This window comes from Saccostrea cucullata, unplaced genomic scaffold (genome assembly GCF_032062105.1).
Source record: "Saccostrea cucullata isolate Sc308-1 unplaced genomic scaffold, CSIRO_AGI_Scuc_v1 ctg2158, whole genome shotgun sequence".
In the NCBI taxonomy this organism is placed as follows: Eukaryota; Metazoa; Mollusca; class Bivalvia; order Ostreida; family Ostreidae; genus Saccostrea; species Saccostrea cuccullata.
Genome location: NW_026938387.1, coordinates 62,501 through 85,261, shown reverse-complemented (window position 1 = coordinate 85,261; position 22,761 = coordinate 62,501). Strand labels below are relative to the sequence as shown.

Here is a 22,761-nt window from a genome sequence, read left to right as displayed (position 1 = left end):
TGTCTTTGATGATGTCTACCATCATAGCAAAACTATAGATTAAAAAACTGGAATCCATCCCCCCTCTCTCCTTTCATTGGGTGGGGGTGGGGGGTGTTGACCCATAATATATACTGAACAAAAAAAGAAACGCATAATCAGAATAATATGAAATTCTAAGTTTTCAGTTTAAACCTTATATAATTTAAGCGATTTTAGAGTGTGTTGTGATAAAAATCAATGTTGCAAATTGAAAAGTCAAGTTGAGGTCATTTTCATTGCCCCCAAATTCAAGGGGCATAACAATATGTCCTGTGCAAAGTCTCAATGCTAGTGGGTTTCCAATGTACGGATATCGTTGGGGAATATCATCTCATTTCAGTCTCATGCGAACAATTTATGCATTTTTATGCTGATTATTTCATCCAGCAATTGTAGCAGCAGTTTTACAGCAAGTTCTGAATCGCATGAAGTGATGAAGGGGAGGGGGGTGTCTGACGGTCCTGCCTGGTTGTGATTACCTGCGGATGGCCAGATAGTGGTCTTCAGACGTCAGTTTTAAGGTTGCAAAACCCATTGATTTATTTCAAATACAGTTGCAACTTCCTGTTGCGTAGCTCCATTTAGTATCATCGTTAGCCTGGTTTTATTCATCTTTGTTTGGGCGTGGCATTGCAGTATTAACACTGCAATAATATCTTAAATATGGGTTTAATAGAAGTGTTAAAAGTTTCTCTAAATCCAAAATATCAATGAAAATAGACATCTGATTTAGAAGAAATCATGAAAAACACTACTTTCATAAACATGTTTAATCAAGGGAGATAATTCAACACTTGGGTTTTAAGACCCCATGTTGTCTTTTAAATAGGTCACAGGTATCCAATGATATAAAAAATAGTTGTTTCATGTACATTTTAAAAATTTCTTTGACGAATAAAACAAGTTTAATCAAGGGAGATAATTCAACACTTGGGTTTTAAAACCCCATGTTGTCTTTTAAATAGGTCACAGGTATCCAATGATATAAAAAATAGTTGTTTCATGTACATTTTAAAAATTTCGTTGACGAATAAAACAATATGCGTTTCTTTTTTTGTTGAGTATATATAGTCTATAAATCAGCACAGTTTCCTCAGCTATCGCATTTCCACTGTGGTCTCACATGTGGGCGCGGTTTACGTGCACAAGCGGCACTTACACGTCTATCATCATGTAAATTTTAAGAATTTTCTGTCTTACAGTGGTCTTCTAGCTGATGTTTTCGTAAGTTCCCTCATTAGAGTGTTAAAGAGAAATTGATCTTTTTTTCAATATTTTGGGACCTTTGTGGCAAGTGGATTGTTGTGTGGATTCCGACCCGTACATGTCTTATGCAAGGTATTGAATACTGATCGAGGGAGTCTTGCATCAGACATCCAGAGGAATACACAATTTAAATCTTCGGCTTACAATGCAATTGAGGGAATAAATGTACTTATCATCTATTAGAAGCAAAGAAATATTTTCATAGTATCATTTAAAAACTGACAAATATCTCATCTAGAAGCTGAACAGTTTATGTTTATTTTCTTCGAGAACGACGAAGAACAATGCAGTCTATAAATAGATTGATGTCGTGTGTGTGTGAAGAAGCACGCCCTCTGGTTGGAGAAAATCGTGCGAATCTTTTTCCCAGAATTCCGATTAACGCAAGCGCACTTGCAGTTTCATCCTAACGTAACTAGTCAGCCCGGGGGCTGACTAATAAAGGTATGTAGTTTGATAAAGCAAGGTATTACAAATAGATTTATCAAGGTATTTTATGTTGTTGTCAGTGTGTCTACTCGTGCATGAAAAGCACTCCGGTATCGAAGACAGCCTAAAAGGACCTCTCCTCACACGGCATGCTTTTATTCCGATTTCTTTGTGTTGGAGTACTTTACATGCATGGGTGAAAACAACTAAAAATTCGACTTTCAGTATTTATTTTTGAATTTTCATTACATAAAATACCTTGATCAAGGTATTTGTAATATCTTGCTAAAGCTAAATACATGTAGCTTTATCAAGCTATATACCGTTATCAGGGTATTGTGCTGGACCTAATTACAGAGATGCAGCGAATGTGCTAGAATCTTAAAGAACGGGGAAACCGAATTGAGGACACATCTTCACCAATACAATAGATTAGAGAAAACCAAGGCTGAATAGATGTTAATGAACTCTTCCTTTGAGAAACTCGACGCCAAATTTATTAGCACTCGAGGAGACCCGATGCCAAGACTCGTCCTACACCAGAGGAAGCCATCCACGGAAGAATGTAAAAGGCAAGCACAAGAAGAGAGCAGAGGGTTTAAAGAAGATATTCTAGAGTCTCCTTTCTATTGATATTTAATTTTTTTTGTTCAAAATCTTATATAAAGCGATTTTATTCAGCCCCCCCCCCCTGGAATATACACGGTTGTTAAATTCATATACTAAAGCAAGAAAAAAAACTTTGAAGCATTAGAAGTCATCGAGATGTTTGGGCGTTTGGGCGAGTTTACCTTTTTTTGCTTGTCCAGATTGATTGATTGGTATACTAATAACGTCCCGCTCCAGATTATTACATTGATATGGAAACGTCACCATTGCCCCTGAAGGGCTGCAAATTTAGGCCTCTGCTCGGCACTAACGGCCTTTGAGCAGGGGGATCTAAATTTATCGTGCCACACCTGCTGTGACACTGGACCTTGGTTTATACGGTATCATCCGAAGTCAAGAAATTCCTGGGTTGAATTTTTTTTTGGACTGTGGTGGAACACCCCCCATCCCTCCTAGAAAAAAAAAATTTTGGATCCGCGCCTGTTGTTGGTCTAAGGTCCAAGCTTTCCCCTTTCCCTTTTTTGGCCATTTAACATGTAGCTTATTTCTAAATTTTCAATTTTCCCGGTCTTAAGTATTTATTTTTATATTTTTATTTTCTTTATTAGCTATATTATAATAAATTATAAACCTTCGTGATCTTTCTTTTCATTTAGAAGTTGTCAAAGACGATCGGCACCTGGGTTGATGATTCGAAAAGATATTACATAAGCAATTAGCACAGGAATTTTATAAGTACGTATTACTAACAAGAAATTTGTAAGCATGAAGATAACTCGTACATTATCACTTCGGACAATGCGCATGTACAGAAATTAAGTACCATGCCACCTAAGAACCATGCAAAAGGTGCTACAGTGATAGTTTCATAAGTTGTTTGTTTTGACTCTATATGTTTCAATATGATATAAAAATAAAATTAAAAACAATAAAACTCAATTATGAATATTGTTGCCATGGAAACCATGCCAACAAATCAAGGCTTCCATTTTCAAAAAAATAAATGAAAATTTACAAGAAATTACAATATTGAGAGGATGCTTTTGAAAAATAGGTAGCAGTCTCTATAAAAGCTTCTTTTGATCCATTATATTGATAACCTGTCTAATACAAAAAAAGCTTTAAATATAAATTAACTAGCTGAAATCCCGCGCAAGCGCGGGGAAAATTCAATTTTTTTTTTACTGCTAACAGCTAGAACTATTTTCCAAAAACCATCTGAGATTTATTACACATGAAAAGGCCTACAGCATGACGAAATACTTCAAAGTTCCACAATGAGTTAAGGCGGAAGAAATAAATGATTAATAGAAATATACTCCCTTTTGTTGTTTTTCTTTTACCTCTACAAATATCAAATATCATTTTTATTAAAGACCTCTTCTTCTTACATGTTTTAAAGCAACTTTATTCTGTTGTACACGCAAGGATCTAGAGTGTGTCCTCCGGAACCCCCCCCCCCCCCGGAATTTGCAGTTATTTTATGTATATACATGTACTAAACCAAGTAAAAGTGACCTTGAACACCCCTTCCAGAAACAAAACCCTTCCTCGAAAATGTAATAGGTTGCCTTCTATTTTTTTTTTTTTGGCTTGTCAAGAAATTTCTGGAATGAATTTTTTTGACTGGGATGGAACCCCTTCCCCCCCCCCCCCCCCCCATTTGGAAAAAAAATCTGGACCCGCACTTGGTTGTACTATTTTATACACTATGTTCTACAGGTGCTTATTGGCTTTTTCTCTTTAATATATGTAAGAAACTTAATTTTAATATTGTTTGAGTTATATTATTGCTTATTATACTTTAGATGATCTCTTTAATTCCATTTACGTCAAAGGTAAGAGAATGAATGTACACAATTATTTATAATTTTCGTATATTTGTCAGCATTTAAAATATTGAAAAAAAACTTCGTTTTCATCCCTAATGTACATACTGATACGGGCCTAAAAGGCATGAATATATTTTTTTAAATACTGTATGTAGAATACTCATCTAAGAACACATTAAAATATTAAAAAGTCAAAATTGTACCATTTTATACGTCTAAACAAATATACATGGCCATTCAACAACATTTTTTAATAAAACTTTCGCACAACTTACTAAGATATATTCACAAACTCATTGTGTTACTAATTTCTTTACATTTATTTCTATGTCCATTCATGATAAACAATCGCCTCGATTTTCTTTTAGACATCGGGTTCGATGCCACCTGACTTTCTAGAACTTTCAACAAATAGCGAGATCGGACATAAACGGAAAGGATTTGCACATTTTGTTTTTTAATCAATGATCAGAGCTTATTTCTATTATATCATTTAAATCAAGTTTTGATTGAATAATTCATTAATGACGTTTTATGAAATAAATAAGCGCATGCTTGTAGTCAGTTTTATTTTAAAATGCCAGTTACTTAGATCCGCCACCACTTTACTCTCTTCAGTGCTATTTCGAGGCTGTTAATCGAAAGTGAAAGTAGACTTTTAATTAAATTTACGATAAATACTATGCTAGTGAAATCTGAATATAGTTTACGGACATCATCTTATACCTAGTGTGTTCCTACAGGCTAAAGTAAAAACTCTTGTGCAGCCGTTTCAGAGTTTATTTGCAAAATTTGTTAATTTATAAGTATAGATACCAATTCGTGAAACTGTTACCATTGCAACCAAAAAAAGTAACTTTTTTCATGTTCTAAAAAGCTGAAAATCTCACAAGTTTCAATTATTTCGATAGAATAAAGCAACTATGGTTTGGCAGTTTTTTGCCATGGCTTTACTTTTAGATAAAATGAGATATGCATAATCAGACAATGAATATATATACAATGGTCAATAACTGTTCAATAGTTCAATAGTTGCAAAGATCAATAATACATGTAATGATCAATAACTGTTCAATATAGTTCAATAGATGGGTAGATCAATAATATATGTAATGATCAATAACTGTTCAATAGTTCAATAGATCAATGATAAACAATGAGTTCACAAACAATGGTCTACGTCGACTTTATCAATAGTATATGACGTAGAATCAATAGCAATGGCACAATGACGGAAGCACAATTATTGGCCGCAGATCCTGGAAGATAACAGAACCTGCGGCGTGCTTCAAGCAAAATTCGGCCACAGCCAAACGATGATACGAGGAGAGTTCAGCAAAGTCGAACAGCACAACAAGTAAAGCCATAACGTGGAGCTTCCATCTCCTAACGGTGTAGAGGATCGAAGAGTCTTCGCTGTAAAAAACAAAAACACAAAACAGCAGCAACAAACCATACAAAATTATGCAAGTATTACTCAGAAACTGCAATTACTGTAATTAAGGGGTGGGTGGGAGGGATTGCTTGCTTCGTCTGTAACCGGAATTTTGGAAAAGGTTGAATGCTTGCGCATGCTTTGTGACAACCTGTGTTACGGAAACTAACGACATTTACCGAAGCCGAGGCTAAGGTGATAGGAGTTATCTTTCTTGGACTAGCTTTATCCATCTCAATAACATGACTTAACTCATAATGAGTTAAGTCGGATTATTTCGATAGAATAAAGCAACTATGGTTTGGCAGTTTTTTGTCATGGCTTTACTTTTAGATAAAATGAGATATGCATAATCAGACAATGAATATATATACAATGGTCAATAACTGTTCAATAGTTCAATAGTTGCAAAGATCAATAATACATGTAATGATCAATAACTGTTCAATAGATGGGTAGATCAATAATATATGTAATGATCAATAACTGTTCAATAGTTCAATAGATCAATGATAAACAATGAGTTCACAAACAATGGTCTACGTCGACTTTATCAATAGTATATGACGTAGAATCAATAGCAATGGCACAATGACGGAAGCACAATTATTGGCCGCAGATCCTGGAAGATAACAGAACCTGCAGCGTGCTTCAAGCAAAATTCGGCCATATGTCGACATGCAACTGCAGCAGTAGCAAAGGATGCATGTAGACATCCGCCACAAGCGGGCAAATTTTGCCCATACCATGACAAAAACTGCATTATTTAACTTGCATGACAATTATAAAGAAGGGGGGTAGACCTGAACTTGTTTACAAATAATACTGTACAGGCCACCTTGAATACCATTCAAAAATAAGGTTTGGGCTATATCAGACAAATGAGTACCGTCCGGAAACAAATTTGGTGTGCATTGCTTTAAATCTGGGTAGTAAATATAACCTCCGTTTCTTTGCAAAATGAAATTTGACAGTGAACTGTTTATTCTAATCCGTGCTTTTTCGGCAGCTTGTTGTGAAAACATATGCCTATAATAATTTCTGGGGAGGATTTGAGACCAAATTATTTTACAATGAGGTAGCTTGTTTAGAATATTGACAATTGTTAGTTTCATGAACTTTTGCAGATGGCGTAATGACATAGTCCCGATACTGTTCCCCCCACAATGTATCATTAAAACATCAGGATGTCCAAACTGACCAATAAGTTCATATATCTTGGGTTCGACGTCCTCCCAAATCATGCCTCTCTTGCCAAACCAACTTATTGATATGTTGTGGGTCTGTAGGTGCAAATGCTGGTCCGAATAGTTGATAAATGCGTGACGATGGGCATAATGAATTAGTGATGATCCAATTATCCATACTTTAAGTGCACCTGCAAACTTAGTATACTTGTTAGCACAAAGTACTTGAACGTTGACAGGTGCATTAAAAAATAATATCTATATTCGAATGTAAGAGTACATAGCATTTGATTTCCATCTGCCTTTTAACTTAATTTCTTCTTCAGGAACCCCCTTTTGGTACAAATGAGTAGCCCCGCCTATTCTAAATGAATGTGATTTAAATACTGAAGTGTCAAGACCAATGAACTTGATTGATCTAGTTAAAATTGCGGTAAACTGATATGAAGTGAGTGGTTTACCATTGAGATGACAGAAGAATGGACCTTCACCATGGGGCCTTATAGCTAGATATTGTTGCATGTGAAAAAATAAAGCAGATGTTTCGCTATTGAATGCTATTTGTACTGTTGCACCTTTACAAAGTTGGTCAGTTTTGGAACCCTTTAAGAAGAACTGAATTTCTGTGTCGGATACTCTGACATCGCAAAACGATAGGGTAGTTGCCTTACTGCTAGAAACTGTAAATTCGCTAACTCTGAGTAAGCCAAAAAAAGCCAATTTAAATGCTGAAGCAAATAGTGTAGCCTCGTAATCATTTGAGCAAAGCGTTGGAAGTGCAGAAATAATTTGATTTAGCATGGGTAATGTAATTGGTGCCCGAACGTCTTTAGATGGTTTTAATCTATGTAAGCCCTCAAGCATTTTCTTCACTATAAACGCTTTTGTATTATCGTCCTTCCCTTGTATTTGAAGTTGATAACTAATGCCACTCAAGTAACACCTAGCAGTCGAATATGATACTGAAACTGCTGAAAGATAAGCTATATAATTAACAAATTGGTGAACTGGTGGGGGCCATAGCAAGGGGAGATTATATTTTTTCCTGAACCAGGCAAAAGAATCCAAGCCCCTTTGGTATGTAGTGGCGGTATTTTGTGACACTGCTGCTGAAAGAATGTCCTCTACCTCAGGCTTAAGAGATTCAATAATGTAGGAGGGATTTGTGCCGAAAACTTGTCTGCATTGGGGGCTAGGGTTCTGAATCTTGACCACTGAAAACGAGAAATTGAATCAGCTATAGAGTTCTTATAACCTGGGATATGGACACATTTTATCTGAATGTTATTTTTGATACACAACAGAACTAGAGGTCTTAAAAGGTACATGACTCTTTGAGATTTGCTTGATTGTGAATTGATGATGTGAACCAATGCCATATTGTCGGTATTAATGAGTAATTTACGAGAGATAAATTGATCTGACCAAATCCAAATAGCAGTCAATATGGGCACTAACTCTAGGAATGTGATATCGCGACGTATTTCAGGACACCATGCCGTAGGCCATGTAATAACTGCCCAGTGATTATTGAAAAAGGCCCCTCCACCGCAGGAACCACAACTGTCGGTGAAGAGGTTGAGGGTCTCATTAGTAGACCAGTCTAGGGATGGGAATGGTGTTTGGCCATTATAGCTTGCAAGAAATTCCAACCAGACCTTTGCATCTTCTTTCAACTGAGAAGTAACTCTAATAAGGAAATGGGACTTTCTAATGCCTATCGTTGCGTTATAAAACCTACGATTAAAGGCTCTACTTCCTGGTATAGCTTTAGCAAAGAAATTTAAGGACCCGCACAAAGACTGCATTTCTTTTAATGAGACTTTTTAGAATAGATCAGGGTGGTAAGTTTGGACCCAAGTTCAACACATTTATCTGCTGGAATAAAAATAGTTTGTTTTATAGTATCAATACCCAGACCAAGAAATGAGAGCATAGTTGTCGGCCCCTCTGTTTTCTTAGCGTTAATTGGGACACCTAGTTCCTCACAGGTAGATTGAAATATTTCTGATAACTGTGAACAATTAGGGGTATCCGCCTTTCCCGCGAACAAGAAATCATCTAAATAATGTATAATATTTGAACTATGAGCTCTATTTGAAACTAACCAATGAAGGAAGGATGAAAATTTTTCAAAGGTTGAGCACGCTATTGAGCAACCAAAAGGCATACACTTGTCTATATAGTATTTATCATCAATGCGTATACCTAATAAACAGAAGTCTGATGGATGGATTGGTATTAACCTAAAAGCACTTGACAAATCCATCTTACAAAGTAGGGCCCCCTTACCCAATTTCTGAATCATGGAGATGGCATGGTCAAAAGAATCATAAGACACTGAACACAAAGATGGGTCAATGAAGTCATTGACACTATTACCAATGGGGCCAGATAAATTTGTTATTAATCTCCAACTACCATCTTTTTTGGGAAGTACACCTACGGGGTTACATCTTAGATTAGATATTGGAGGGGTATCAAAGGGCCCGGCCATCCTACCAAGATGAATTTCTTTGTCAATTATGCTTTGGAGTTCGGATAGTTGATTCTTAGCTGAGGACATATTTCTTGGTTGCATTGGAAGCCTTAATCCTGTATAAAACAAGCGAAAACCATTTTGAAAACCATTTGATAAATACTGAGCAGCTTCTTGATCAGGGTATTGAGACAGATACTTTTGAAGGGGGCCCACCTTAATTGGGGTTAAACCTAGGTCCCATATATCTTTGTCTGGGTGTTTGGGAGAAATGTCTGGGTCGCATTGTAGATTGGGGGAAGGAATGGGGCCGAAAATTATACTGGGCTGATTGGGGAATATTTGGTCTGGTGTTAGATGGAGTTTTTGTTGGATTTGACCAGCAGTGTATGATTGGATGATTTTTGTGACAGTACATGCACAAGTGCATATATGAGCAGGGATTTTTTCCGCACGAACCTTTATAATTATAATCATAACATTTGAGTGTTGACTGAGTTGGTTGCGGGAGTATCTGATTTGCCATGTACAGTAACCACAATTCTGCATCGACCGACCCCCAAGATATACTAGTGTGCTTTGACATTTTAAGCCTGAACTGTTTGTCATATTCCAACCATGAAGCAGATGGGTTTCGACTAGCTCCTAGACGAATAGTCTGCATGTACTTTAAAATGCCATGCATGTCTACTGGGTGTCTAGTCAAATAAATACTAGAAAACACTAAGAACGCATCAGTCCAGGACTCAATAGATGTAATTTTTTTAGTACCAGACTTTGGTTGCATAACCAATTGCCCCCCAACTATTGAGAACTTTTGGGCCTTTTCCGAATCTGACTCAGACTCTAAGACTTTAGCTAACTCTATATATTCTTTCCCCCAAATTTTTTCCTTTATTGACTGGGGGACATGAAGCCCCAACTCATCAGAGACACTAATGAGAGGGGTAGGGCTACTGTATGAAGAAACTGGTATGCATGAAGCAACACTGAAAACAGTACCTGAAGTACTGGATGCTGATGCATCTGTAGGAGGAGCAGTTGAGCTGCCTGCCGTAGCTGTTGATGGTGGGGCAATGGAGCCAAGATCGGCAGTCGCAGCGTGGCTGGATTCTGTAGAGGAGGCATGTCCCGTTGATGAGGTTGTAGGGGGAGGGTCCTGTGATCGGTATGTCCTGGTGGACCTGGTACCTGGTCGTGCATAAGGTGATGTGGTTTTCCTCTTCGATTTTGCGCGCAGCATGTCCTTGGGGTAAGAAATGCAAGTTTAACAATAATCTATACCGACATGCTAAATCAATATATTATATATATATATCAATTTATTTATTTATAAAAAGATAGGTATATGATTTAAATAAAGTCAATTTAAGTAGAAGTAAATGGTATTTATGTTTAACGCAGGGGTTATATACACAAAGTAAACATGCCCACAATGGCGCCAGGCGAGCTAAGTGGACTCGCTGCCTGTAGGCGTTTTAATAAATCGGAAATAATTTGCATGCAAGCAACAACAAAAATTTATGTATTTTTTAATATTAGATACGGGCCATTATTTGTACCCGTAAATGTGGGATAGATTGATTGAGTGATTCACATAAAATCACATGTCAAGATGATGTAAACGAACTTTACACCAATGTATGGCACTAATGTGCAAAAAATATTGCAAATAAATGGAAGTAAATACTCACCGCAATTGAAATCAGAAATATTTTACCAATAAATTACACTGATGTTTAGGAAAAAAGGATATAGACGCTGGATTATGTAGGTAAAGGGTTGGTTGCTTGCTTCGTCTGTAACCGGAATTTTGGAAAAGGTTGAATGCTTGCGCATGCTTTGTGACAACCTTTGTTACGGAAACTAACGGCTTTTACCGAAGCCGAGGCTAAGGTGATAGGAGTTATCTTTCTTAGACTAGCTTTATCCATCTCAATAACATGATAACATGACTTAACTCATATGATGATAAATGATTTCTGTTAACTTTTTATTGTTATACTACCTTTTAACTATAACATACGAAAAATAAACGTTTGTAGCTTTCTATAGATTTTCCACAAAATCAACCCCAATCACCCATTTTCACGTTTCAAGATTTTTTTTACATTGTTTTTTTTCTATTAATTTTTCAAATTGTAGCAGTTAAACACATATTTTGCAACTATTAGAGAAAAAAAAAGATAATTCAAGTAGTCAGTATTTGTTTTTCATCAGTTCTGATAATAGTTTTATGAGGAAAAGGGGGGGGGGGTGAAAGGACAAGGTATAGTAAAGGCCAAATTTGGCCGGTCATTTGATGTAAAAATCAAAACACAGTTAATATTGTTAAAATTTGCAATTATAATCTAAAAATTGTTGCTTGCTTTAAGACCACCAATAATTTTGATTTAATGAGTATAGGGAGCTCAATGTAGGGTGCCAAAGTTGGACTTTCGGAAATTGACATATTTCGAGACTTTCCCTTGACCTTTGTGTAGCCAATAAATCAGACCTGCAACCTGTTCAACAAATCATGTTTTCTTATCAAATAAGCATTATTTGATAAAGTCACTCAGGGGCGAAGCAACAGGGGGGGGGGGGGGGTTACCCCCCCCCCCCCCCAATTTAGTGATGTACCCCCCCCCCCACACACACACAAAATAGGATATTCGACTTTTGGCAACTTTACACCTTTTTTTAATTTTTTTTTTTTGGCTTGTCAACTTTTTCAGGTAAGTAAAAAAAATCATAACAAAATAACATTCATTCAGTAAACTGGTCTACTAACTAATAACAATTAGCACATCTTTACTGTAATCATTTTTATCAAAGAGAATTCTAATAACCGGTACTTTATCAAGTTCAGAAAATGCACAATGCACAATTTACTTCTATATATTCTAACACAAATACATAAAATTGATGTTGTCAAAAAATAGATTGTGATATCAAAAAAAAATTGAAATCGTGGAAATGATATGTCTATCAAAAAGTAAAAGTGATAGGTTGCGTAGTCATTTGAAAGACAGGCAACTGAAATAAATATATCAATTTTTATTTCACAATGCAAGATCAAGTTCTTCCAATGCCTCAGCTTTATTGATAAGTGCAATAGCACTGTCCAATTCATCCTCCCTTAGTTCAGGATTCCGTGCCTGTGCAGCTAATCGGGAAAAATATGCGGCAATGTGACTAGGCTGCAACACCTCACTAGCTTTAAACCTTTTACTTCCATCATTGTTACATGAAACTCTCATGTTTCTTGCCACTCTAGCAGGGTTAGCTTTATTGCCACTTTTCTCTCCTTCATCGAAAATGGATCTTAGAAATGTCTTTGTGTCATCAGTGAATCTGGTGTTTTTACGGTCTTTCTTAAGAGCCCACCCTTGCGGCAATTTAGTCAATCCTGAAGAAACGGAACTGCTGGTATGCTTGATAGAGCTTGTTTTAAGTTCATCACAAGAATCTTTCCACCTCATTCTTATGCCGTCATAAGTTGATATGTACTTGTGTTTTACAAGAAAACAGTGGTCATTGACCTCAAAATATGACTGCAAAACCACGGAACATTCTGCTTCTGGGCAATAAAGTAACTCAGGTGACCTATTGCTATCCGTTTTCGTCCGTCGTCGTGCGTCGTATGTCGTGCGTAGTGTGTTAACATTTGAACATTTTCAGCTTCTTCTCTGAAACCACTGAACCAATATCAACCAAATTTGGTATACACAATTTATGGGTGAAGGGGAACAAAAATTGCGAATTTCATGGTCCCCGCCCCCCTGGGGCCTGAGGGGTGGGGCCAAAACCACTAAAATTATTGCAATCTTTAAAAATCTTCTTCTTTACTCCTGGACATCAAGCAGGCAAACTGTTAGCATGAATGTAATAAGCATTGAGTCCTCTACCAAAATTGTGAAATTCATGGCCCCAGGGTCAGGGGTTCTAGTGCTAGGGCGGGGCTATATAGATTATATAGTGAAAATGCATTATTTCTTTGAAAATCTTCTTCTCTGCTCCTGGGTATTAAATAAACTAACTAAGTACATAGTTATGATGAGCAAGAGTGCCTCTTCAAGATTTGTGAATTTTATGGCCCCAGGGTCAGGGGTTCTGGTGTTAGGGCAGGGCTCTATAGATTATATAGTGAAAATGCATTATTTCTTTGAAAATCTTCTTCTCTGCTTCTGGGTATTAAATAAACTAACTAAGTACATAGTTATGATGAGCAAGAGTGCCTCTTCCAGATTTGTGAATTTTATGTCCCCAGGGTCAGGGGTTCTGGTGTTAGGGCGGGGCTCTATAGATTATATAGTGAAAATGCATTTATTCTTTGAAAATCTTCTTCTCTGCTTCTGGGTATTAAATAAACTAACTAAGTACATAGTTATGATGAGCAAGAGTGCCTCTTCCAGATTTGTGAATTTTATGGCCCAAGGGTCAGGGGTTCTGGTGTTAGGGCAGGGCTCTATAGATTATATAGTGAAAATGCATTTATTCTTTGAAAATCTTCTTCTCTGCTTCTGAGTATTAAATAAACTAACTAAGCATATAGTTATGAAAAGCGAGAGTGCCTTTTCCATAATTGTGAATTTTATGGCAATGATCCAAGTATATATATTTATGATGAAGAAAGGTGCATCTAGCAAAATGGTTTTTTTTATGCCCCGAGGGGGGGGGGGGGGTACATTATCTGAAAATAAATTAATGCTTTGAAACCTGCTCTTTGGTATTAATCAACCATTTTATGATAAAATTTGCAAAATTTTGAAATATGTGGCCCCAAGGTCAGTGGTTCTTTTTGGGTGAGGTGCACAACTGGTTATAAAGTGGAAGAACATTTTCTCTTTGTAACTCTGATCTACCTCTGGGTATTGAGTAAGTAGAGTATTTTTAATTATGATTAGCAATGGTGTCTCTTTCAAAATTGTGAATTTCATGGCCTCTGGTTTAAAACACGAACCAGATTTAATTGTTTGAAAGTTGTTACACAATACTCAGGTGACCTTAGTCCTATAAGGCCCGTGGGCCTCTTGTATTGATAAACTGTCTATACATTCTCCAGACAAGTGAAACTGTCGTGTTTGTATGCATATTCATTGAAAAAAGTTATGGAAGGACCCTAATAAATCGATTTATTGCATGGGCAATCTCTCAATGTATTTTGTCAAGGTTTTGCACATAAAATCAATAAGCGTTAAAATACTTGAAAAGTGCTGTGAACCTCATGAAATCTTGCATATATATGAATAATAGCTATATTAAAAGTAGTTGACTCGCAATATATTCAACATGCCGTCCAACAGATTAAATTTTAGCAATTAAAAAAGGAAATCTTTATAGGATTGCAACACTTTTAACTACATGTAGTGTTTAAAAGGATTATAAATTAAACTAAGATTTTTAACTTTGTTATGCCTTTGCAATATTGAAATTTATAAATGACCTCTTTACTACAAGTAAAATTGCTAAAATCATGTGACGTCGACATCACGTGAAAGATTTAAATCAAAAAAAAAAAATCTAAATGTCCCCAACATGTAGATTTAAACCACATTACTTTTTTTATATCAGTGAAGTCCTAAAAAGAATCGCCCATCCTAATAAATTATGAATTTTCTATTTTAAAAAAATTGCCGATATTTTCATTCGTAACCTTAACTATGCTGCGAATGTAATATCGACGTATAGTGGGAACTTCAGATACATAGATTGTGTTATATGCAATATATTGCACCCCCATCCCCAAACTAGATATTGCTTAATATCTAAAAAAAATATTAAGATCCCCAACCCTTAATCTTTGATATTCTTATACAAAACCATTTTTTACTAATGAAGAACATGGTACGACATAATTATACTTAATTCTTTGCTTCACTTGCTTGTTTTATCTTTTTAAGTTTATTTTCTCATTGTAAGTACATTTACTAGTAGTGCCATTAAAAGTCTTTAGCAGGATGATGAAAAATATACATTTTATTTTACAGTCCAAACCCTCTAAAAACTGCCTGAATTTTATGATCTTTATATAAAAGGGTTTTTTTGTAGATGTCACGGTGGAAGTATTGGAGGATGAAACAGGAAAGATTTACAGACTGACATGACTGAGGAGACTGGCCTCGTAAAAAACAGTAAAACAATTTCTGACATGAAAATGACTGAGGAGACTGACCTCGTGAAAAACAATAAAACCAATGTTGACCCTGAGCCTGCCCTCATGTTACAATAAAAAAAAACAGGAAAACCAAAAAACTTGTGAAATGAATTTGCTCAATGAACCTGAAATTAACTTGCTCAATGATCTTTGTGAAACAACTTTGTGTCAAAACTCTGCTGAAATGAATTTGCAAAACAGTGTGGAAAAATATCTTGCAAACAATGACTCTGTCGCTAAAACTGTGCAGAATTATATTGTTACAGTTGGTTATGAAAATTTGCAACACAATGAAGATAACCTGGTTTATATATATAAAACTGGATATGTATTGCATGACCTCTGATATGAAAATCAATGAACTCGAATATTGGCGTCCTCTTATTGTGTAGATTTAACATTTTCAAATTATGACTACAGGCGATAACGTCGGCACAGTGCTAAATTTGAAAATATACATTTTAGCAAATGCATGAACAATTTTATCTTTAAATAAGCATTACTCTTCAAATGCGTGCAATAAAGTGTAGAAATTAACATACCAGTGATTCAATTTATTTTGTTGCTGTAAAAATATTTAATCTTACATAAGAAAATTATGGTACTTAACTATGTTAAATACTGAATTTCACTACTTTTAATTATTTAAAGTATTTTAAGTCAAAATAGTTGGCAATTTTGCTCAGCGATGTGGCTCATGGGCCTCTTCTTCGGAGAATTGGATGATTTGTATCATATTTTTATTACACATAGCAAGCTGTCCTGCATGTTGTTTGCTGTTTTCTGGTAAAAAGACCACTTAACAGTCATATTTAGTAAATTTCTTATCTATTCCCTTTTATTACATCATGTTGAAACAGGTGGACGTTCAACTGAGATGCCTGTGCCTTATATGAAAATACAATTCAAACACACCAGGGTAGCTGGAGACAAATAATATATCATAATGCTCTGATTTTACATGTGCTTCTTGAATATTGATACATATACAAAAAAGGCCGGAAGATGGACATTGATTCATGTTTATTTCAAAATTAGTAATCATAGCAGCTGTTATATTTAAAGGTCAAATGTACATTTACATATCCTACATGTAATGTTAATGGAGACAATTGTAAAGGAGGAGATTTTTCAACTGTGAATACATCTTATATTTTTATTTGGACAGAAAGGAGCATTAACTTTGATCAAATGACGAAGTTACAACCCTCTAAACTACAAAGATCCTACATGTAATGTTAATGGAGACAATTGGAAAGGAGGAGATAGGGTGATTTTTCAACTGTGAATACATCTTATATTTTTATTTGGACAGAAAGGAGCATTAACTTTGATCAAATGACGAAGTTACAACCCTCTAAACTACAAAGATCCTACATGTAATGTTAATGGAGACAATTGGAAAGGAGGAGATAGGGTGATTTTTCAACTGTGAATACATCTTATATTTTTATTTGGACAGAAAGGAGCATTAACTTTGATCAAATGACGAAGTTACAACCCTCTAAACTACAAAGATCCTACATGTAATGTTAATGGAGACAATTGGAAAGGAGGAGATAGGGTGATTTTTCAACTGTGAATACATCTTATATTTTTATTTGGACAGAAAGGAGCATTAACTTTGATCAAATGACGAAGTTACAACCCTCTAAACTACAAAGATCCTACATGTAATGTTAATGGAGACAATTGGAAAGGAGGAGATAGGGTGATTTTTCAACTGTGAATACATCTTATATTTTTATTTGGACAGAAAGGAGCATTAACTTTGAACAAATGACGAAGTTACAACCCTCTACAACTACAAAGGCTACTGTGAGAAATTTATGGATTTTCTCCAAATATGGCGGTCAAGGGACATAACTTTTGTAAAGTGTGAATTGGTCTCACAATACATTTGGTGCGCTGCGCCAATCAGCCCGCCACGCAATCATATCGTAATTTGCGTAAACGCATTATTTCAGAGTTTGTGTATCGGCGTAGTAATTCAATCATCATGATCATGTAAAGGAATTGAGTTCCGAATGGAATGATCGAAACGCAATTTGATCGTAGACACGCCACCGGCAAATGAAATTGATTATAAGTTTTCATTTTCCAAATTATTGCTCAGTGATAGTTTTTATGAGTATAAGCCTATGATAGGAAAATTTGAAATAAATATTTGTAACTTCGGGTTCTTTGCGGGGGTAACCGTAAAAGTTTTCGAGAAAAAGCCAAAGTTTTAGGTTGGGGCAAGTCCACGGGTTGCATATAACAACGATGAAAGATGAGTATAGTTCCTTGTGCGCTCGCCGCAACGGTCACAGCTATAAAACCTATTTTTTAAAAACGTCTATCTTCAGAAAAGCCATCCAAAAAATAATTAAAAGTAAAATTCCATTTCTGTCAGTTAAAAGTTTGAGTTGTCCCTAATAAGTATTCAATGCCAAACATCTAAAGCAATACATATCTCTTTTAAACAGCTGTTTATTACATATCTGACGTCATGGAAAATTACAACGCCCATAGATCCCTCGTTTAGTAAAATGAAGTGTGTTTCGAGTCTATTGGTTCTACTTTCTTCCTTTACTCTATCTCGTAAAATTTGAAAGGCATTTTACGACTACACAAATTGTTACAAAATCGAACTATTCATTTCTATTTCTTTAACGCAATGGTTGGATTAATTAATATTGGTGTAAAATAACATAATAGAATCCGACATTTTTAAGTCCGGCTTAACATATATGGAATTGGCGGGTAAATAGTGTCCCTTTTTGGTGGCAGAGGATAGTTTCGAATAAAGTACCGTCAAAAAATAGAAAAAAAAGAGAAACCTGAGGTTTGAATGCATATTATAGGTAATTTTATAGCTAGAATATTTTATGGGTGCATTTGGAGGGACTTGGTGGCCTTGTATATTGTATTGAAATATGACACTTTAGTGTCACTACTACTGTATATGGGATATGGACTAGAAATACGAAACTAAGCTCAAAACTCGCTCTACCAGTATTTCACCAGAAAAGCGGGGTGGGTTCACAGGATGAATTGTAGCTTGAAAACGAGGTGGTTGAGCCATTATCTCTTGCTGTTCATTGGTATGTACAAATGTTATTCTGCAATTTGTGTGGTAGCTTAGGTCAGGCGCACGGGCCTGGAAGCAGATGCGGCTTAGGCGAAATAGTGAAAATATGCTTGATTCACATGAAATTTTGAGATTGTCCCTGCGCCATCTTTAGGGCTCATTGTGTAAGTTGTACATGTTTTATTCCTAAAAGCTTCAAATTTTCTCTAGGGACTACTTCATACTATTATTACATGTAGAGGGAATTTAAAATTTTTCAATGCACATTTTTAAAGCAGCTCAATATTAAGTAAACCGTCAGTCAAACGTTTTGATTGCAAAAAAACCTATCCTCTGCCACCTTTTCCCAACACAATTCAGCGAACGAACTCAAGATGTCAGCATCGAAAAAAGTTGAAGCTAGAACTGTATCGGGTTTTGTCCAAAACGTTTCTACCATTCGCACGAGTATGACGAATTCTCGGTACTTTAATGCAGTTGTTCAAACCAAAAGAAATGAGTTTAACAGAATCGCCTGTTTCGATGTTTCAAAACACTCAGTACTTACGGATGCTAGTCGAGCACAAACCCCCTTTAAATTGTCGGATGTACAACTAGTACCGAACAGGATTGACTCTTCAAAATCTGAAGTTTTGTTAGAAGTGTGTAGAACTCTGAACTTCAACTACAAAAAATCTCCAGACGACGATTACAAGACGGGTGAAAAAGTCAAAACCCTTGCAAAGTCCAAGCGACTCCGGAACACACCAAGGTATTTATTGGGTAAAACGAAGATAATCGCCCCCATATTACCTAGTATTTTATAAAAAAAAAATTTAAAAGTGCTTAAACGAAGTTTGGGGGGGTATATAGGAATCACCTTGTCCGTCTGTCTGTCTGTCCGTCTGTCTGTATGTCCGTCCGTCCGTCTGTCTGTGCAATCGTGTCCGGTCCATATCTTTCTTACAGAGGGACATTAGAATCTACTACTCCACACTAAGATTGCTCATGACCTAAGGGTGTGTCATGACCTTGACCCAAGGTCATTTGGGGAAGTTCAAGGTCACTGGAAGAAAAATTTCATAATTCGTGTCCGGTCCATATCTTTTTTTTATGGATAAACTTGGTAGGTTCTCATTTCACACAAAGATTGACCATGACCCAAGGGTGTGTCAGGACCTTGACCCAAGGTCATTCGGGGAAGTTCAAGGTCACTGGAAGAAAAATTTCATAAATCATGTTTGATACATATCTTTTATAGATGAACTTGGTAGGTTCTCATTTCACCCAGAGATTGCTTATGACCTAAGGGTGTGTCATGACCTTGACCCAAGGTCATTTGGAGAAGTTCAAGGTCGCTGAAAGAAAAGTTTCAATATTCGTTTCTGGTCCATATCTTTCTTATGGATAAACTTGGTAGGTTTTTATTTCACACAGAGATTGCCCATGACCCAAGAATGTGTCATGACCTTGACCCAAGGTCATTTAGAGAAGTTCAAGGTCGCTGAAAGAAAAGTTTCATTATTCGTGTCCGGTCCATATCTTTCTTATGGATAAACTTGGTAGGTTTTTATTTCACACAGGGATTGCCCATGACCCAAGGGTGTGTCATGACCTTGAAACAAGGTTATTTGGGGAAGTTCAAGGTCACTGGAAGAAAAATATCATAATTCGTGTCCGGTCCATATCTTTCTTATGGATATGGTTGGTTCTTATTTCACACAAAGATTGCCCATGACCCAAGGGTGTGTCATGACCTTGACCCAAGGTCTTTTGGGGGAAGTTCAAGGTCACTGGAAGAAAAATTTCATAATTCAAGTCAGGTCCATATCTTTCTTATGGATAAACTTGGTAGGGTTCTCATTTCACTGAAAGATTGCCCATGATCCAAGGGTGTGTCATGACCTTGACCCGAGGTCTTTTGGGGGAAGTTCAAGGTCACTGGAATAAAAATTTCATAATTCCTGTTTGATACATACATGTATATTTATTATAGAAAAACTTACTTCTGAAAAACCCAGCGGGGGGTATTTTGTCCCGTTTGGACAGTTCTAGTTAAGGTCTTCCGTTTCCAACAGAAGACCTTCTACTGATTCTGTTGGTAAAGATTATTATTAGGGTCTTCCTCTTCCTTCGGAAGACCCTACTGTTATTCTATTGTTTCTTATTATTCTTTTTTTTTTCCCGCTCGACTTTTGACAGGCGATTTCTCAAAGACCTTTGGACTGATCGTTATGAAACTTTCAGGATAGATAGCTTGTACTTAAACCTATTTAAACCTGTTTTCAGTTTTTTTATGCATGCCTTTATTTGTGAGTTATTGCCCTTTAATTGAAAATTTTTGATGTCTCGTTTCCACTGAAAATCTCAAAAATGACATAAGATATTTACACGAAAGTTGGAGAACTTGTAGCCAATACATTGTAGATGTGCACAACGATAAAATTATATAGCTGATTTCTTAAAGTTTGGAAGCTATAAAACGGCAAATTTTAGTAATTTTTTTCTTTGAATTTTTGCTACTTTTTGTGTAATAACTTTTAAACCGAGAATAATTTGGTAAGAAATATAGAACAAAAGTTGTGGGTAATTACGAGAGCTTTCATATTTGATTAACGAAAAGGGGCTGGCCCCTATAATTAGGGGTTAATAGCTCATACATACTTTTTTCTGATAGCTAAAAGTATTGGTATATTATGAAAAAGTTTGACTGAAATAATTTCGAACTTATAAAATCTTGTCATTTGATATAAAAAGAAATAAACTTCCAGCTATATTTAATTGTTTTTTTTATAAAACAAGTACATGTACGTGAGAAACCTTTCAGGAACAAGTTGTCTACTATAGCCAGCCAAGCCTTTACTGCATACATGTGCACATTTTTAGTTGATGCATCTAAAAGATATAGTTTTTATTCGGTGTTTCTTTGTTTTCTTTTTATTCAAATAATTTTAAAATGTGATGATGTACACAACAATAATTAGTACCTAGTTTAGAGGATTTTTTCGCGCTTGTTTGTAAACAACGCGCGGCATTGTGGGAAATAGGAAGGTACTAAAGACGCGATGTACTAAACACTGATTTGACCTTATTCAAATTTGTCTGTAAATGTTCCAAACAATTGAATTTTTGTATAGCATATGCTTCGAAGTCATAAAGTCTGTACATAAGTAATTTAAAATACTCAATATTACCATTTAATTAAAAATCAAAACGTCAGGTAAATATCAGGTCTCAAGTATATCCCGTTTTTAGTGTGCCCCTTCGAGTCGACGTCGGCCACATGTTTGCCATGGTTTACAAACTGAAAATAGAATGATTTGTGAAGTTGAACATTTTCTCACAAAGAATCCGTTTGTGGACATGTACACTCATTTAATCTGCAGCTACGGAGTACTTTGTCACTTCTCTGGAACATTATTCTAAGCAGAATTATCCTTATTCATATATTCTAAGAATCTTGTGTGAATTGTTTACGAGGAAATTCTGACTGTCACATTAACAAGGATGATCACTCTTGACTCTGCTTCGGATTCCCCAGTGATAATTGTATCGAGTGATGAAAGAGCTGACGGCGACATTTTAATGTATGATTGGCCTGGACCATTGGAATGAAGGTTAGAATATTTTTATTACTTAAAATTTACACTACTGATTACATGACAGTGACATACATTGATGTTATTAGAAATACACAGACACACCGATATATTATCTGTTTTACAGTTCAGACGCTCTCTGTTTACCTTGTAAATCCCCACAGCTTTATATTTTATTTTTTTAAATTTGAGGATGTAATTTCAACAGTCCTACTATCTATCATAGTGATCATACTCTATGATTCAAACTGCACTTAATGTTACAGAATATATCATACTCTATAATTCAAACTGCACTTAATGTTACAGAATATATTCAACTAATTATTTATTGACAGTGTGACTGTAAGGGTGAGGGCAATACTTATTTAGTTTTAATTTAGATTGTGCTTGTCAAGCCGCATTTGACATTTGGTGCATCCATGCTCAGTGTTCACACTGAGAGTTTTTTCAAATGTTTAATTCGAACGAATTCACTGCTCATTAAATTACTTCCCATTAGCTCCATGTGAACATGAGTAAGGATAGCTAATTCAAATTAAATAGAAATGAATTTTTGAATGTAGCTTAAACATTTTAAAGAAGCTAAGCACTGTGGGTCCAAAGTATACTGCGGAAAAATTGTGTGGAGCAATGTGCAAGTCACAATCTTCTTTTGCCAAGGTCTTATCATAAGAGCTCGCATTATGGGCAGGGATTTGTGCTGCTGTCTG

The 22,761-nt window shown here is 35.8% G+C and overlaps 2 protein-coding genes and 1 long non-coding RNA gene across 4 annotated transcripts in view; 1 reads left to right on the top strand and 2 right to left on the bottom strand.

Moving 5' to 3' along the window:
- Nucleotides 1–5,056: 5,056 nt before the first annotated feature.
- On the bottom strand, nucleotides 5,057–11,192 carry LOC134250109 (uncharacterized). 2 transcript variants are annotated; one of them, XM_062732458.1, is made up of 3 exons: nucleotides 10,953–11,187; nucleotides 10,261–10,504; nucleotides 5,661–7,993 (listed from the first exon to the last, which is right to left on the bottom strand). In XM_062732458.1, exons 2-3 carry the CDS (start codon nucleotides 10,499–10,501, stop codon nucleotides 7,038–7,040), a joined length of 1,197 nt encoding a protein of 398 aa, XP_062588442.1. In that variant the 5' UTR covers nucleotides 10,502–10,504; nucleotides 10,953–11,187; the 3' UTR covers nucleotides 5,661–7,037. The 2 variants fall into 2 exon arrangements, with proteins under 2 accessions (XP_062588443.1, XP_062588442.1); XM_062732459.1 differs by lacking the exon at nucleotides 5,661–7,993 and adding an exon at nucleotides 5,057–5,573 and having other exon boundaries at nucleotides 10,261–11,192.
- On the bottom strand, nucleotides 7,988–9,796 carry LOC134250110 (uncharacterized). Its single transcript, XM_062732460.1, has one exon. The coding sequence runs from the start codon at nucleotides 9,733–9,735 to the stop codon at nucleotides 8,593–8,595; it is 1,143 nt and encodes a 380-aa protein (XP_062588444.1). The 5' UTR covers nucleotides 9,736–9,796; the 3' UTR covers nucleotides 7,988–8,592.
- Nucleotides 11,193–21,740: 10,548 nt separating the features above from the next.
- LOC134250108 (uncharacterized) overlaps nucleotides 21,741–22,761 on the top strand; it is a 6,718-nt gene continuing 5,697 nt past the window's right edge. The window contains exon 1 of the long non-coding RNA XR_009988426.1: nucleotides 21,741–22,066. This is a non-coding gene — a long non-coding RNA (uncharacterized LOC134250108). The remainder of the gene's footprint in view (nucleotides 22,067–22,761) is intronic.

What these genes read in the sequence shown, in the direction of transcription:
- LOC134250110 (XM_062732460.1), bottom strand. Translation starts at nt 9,735, where the DNA reads ATGATTATAATTATAAAGGTTCGTGCGGAAAAAATCCCTGCTCATATA.
- LOC134250109 (XM_062732458.1), bottom strand. Translation starts at nt 10,501, where the DNA reads ATGCTGCGCGCAAAATCGAAGAGGAAAACCACATCACCTTATGCACGA. An exon ending in ATCAGCATCCAGTACTTCAG is followed by an intron (nt 7,994 to 10,260) that starts GTACTGTTTTCA and finishes TCTCGTTTTCAG; the next exon opens with TGGTCAAGATTCAGAACCCT.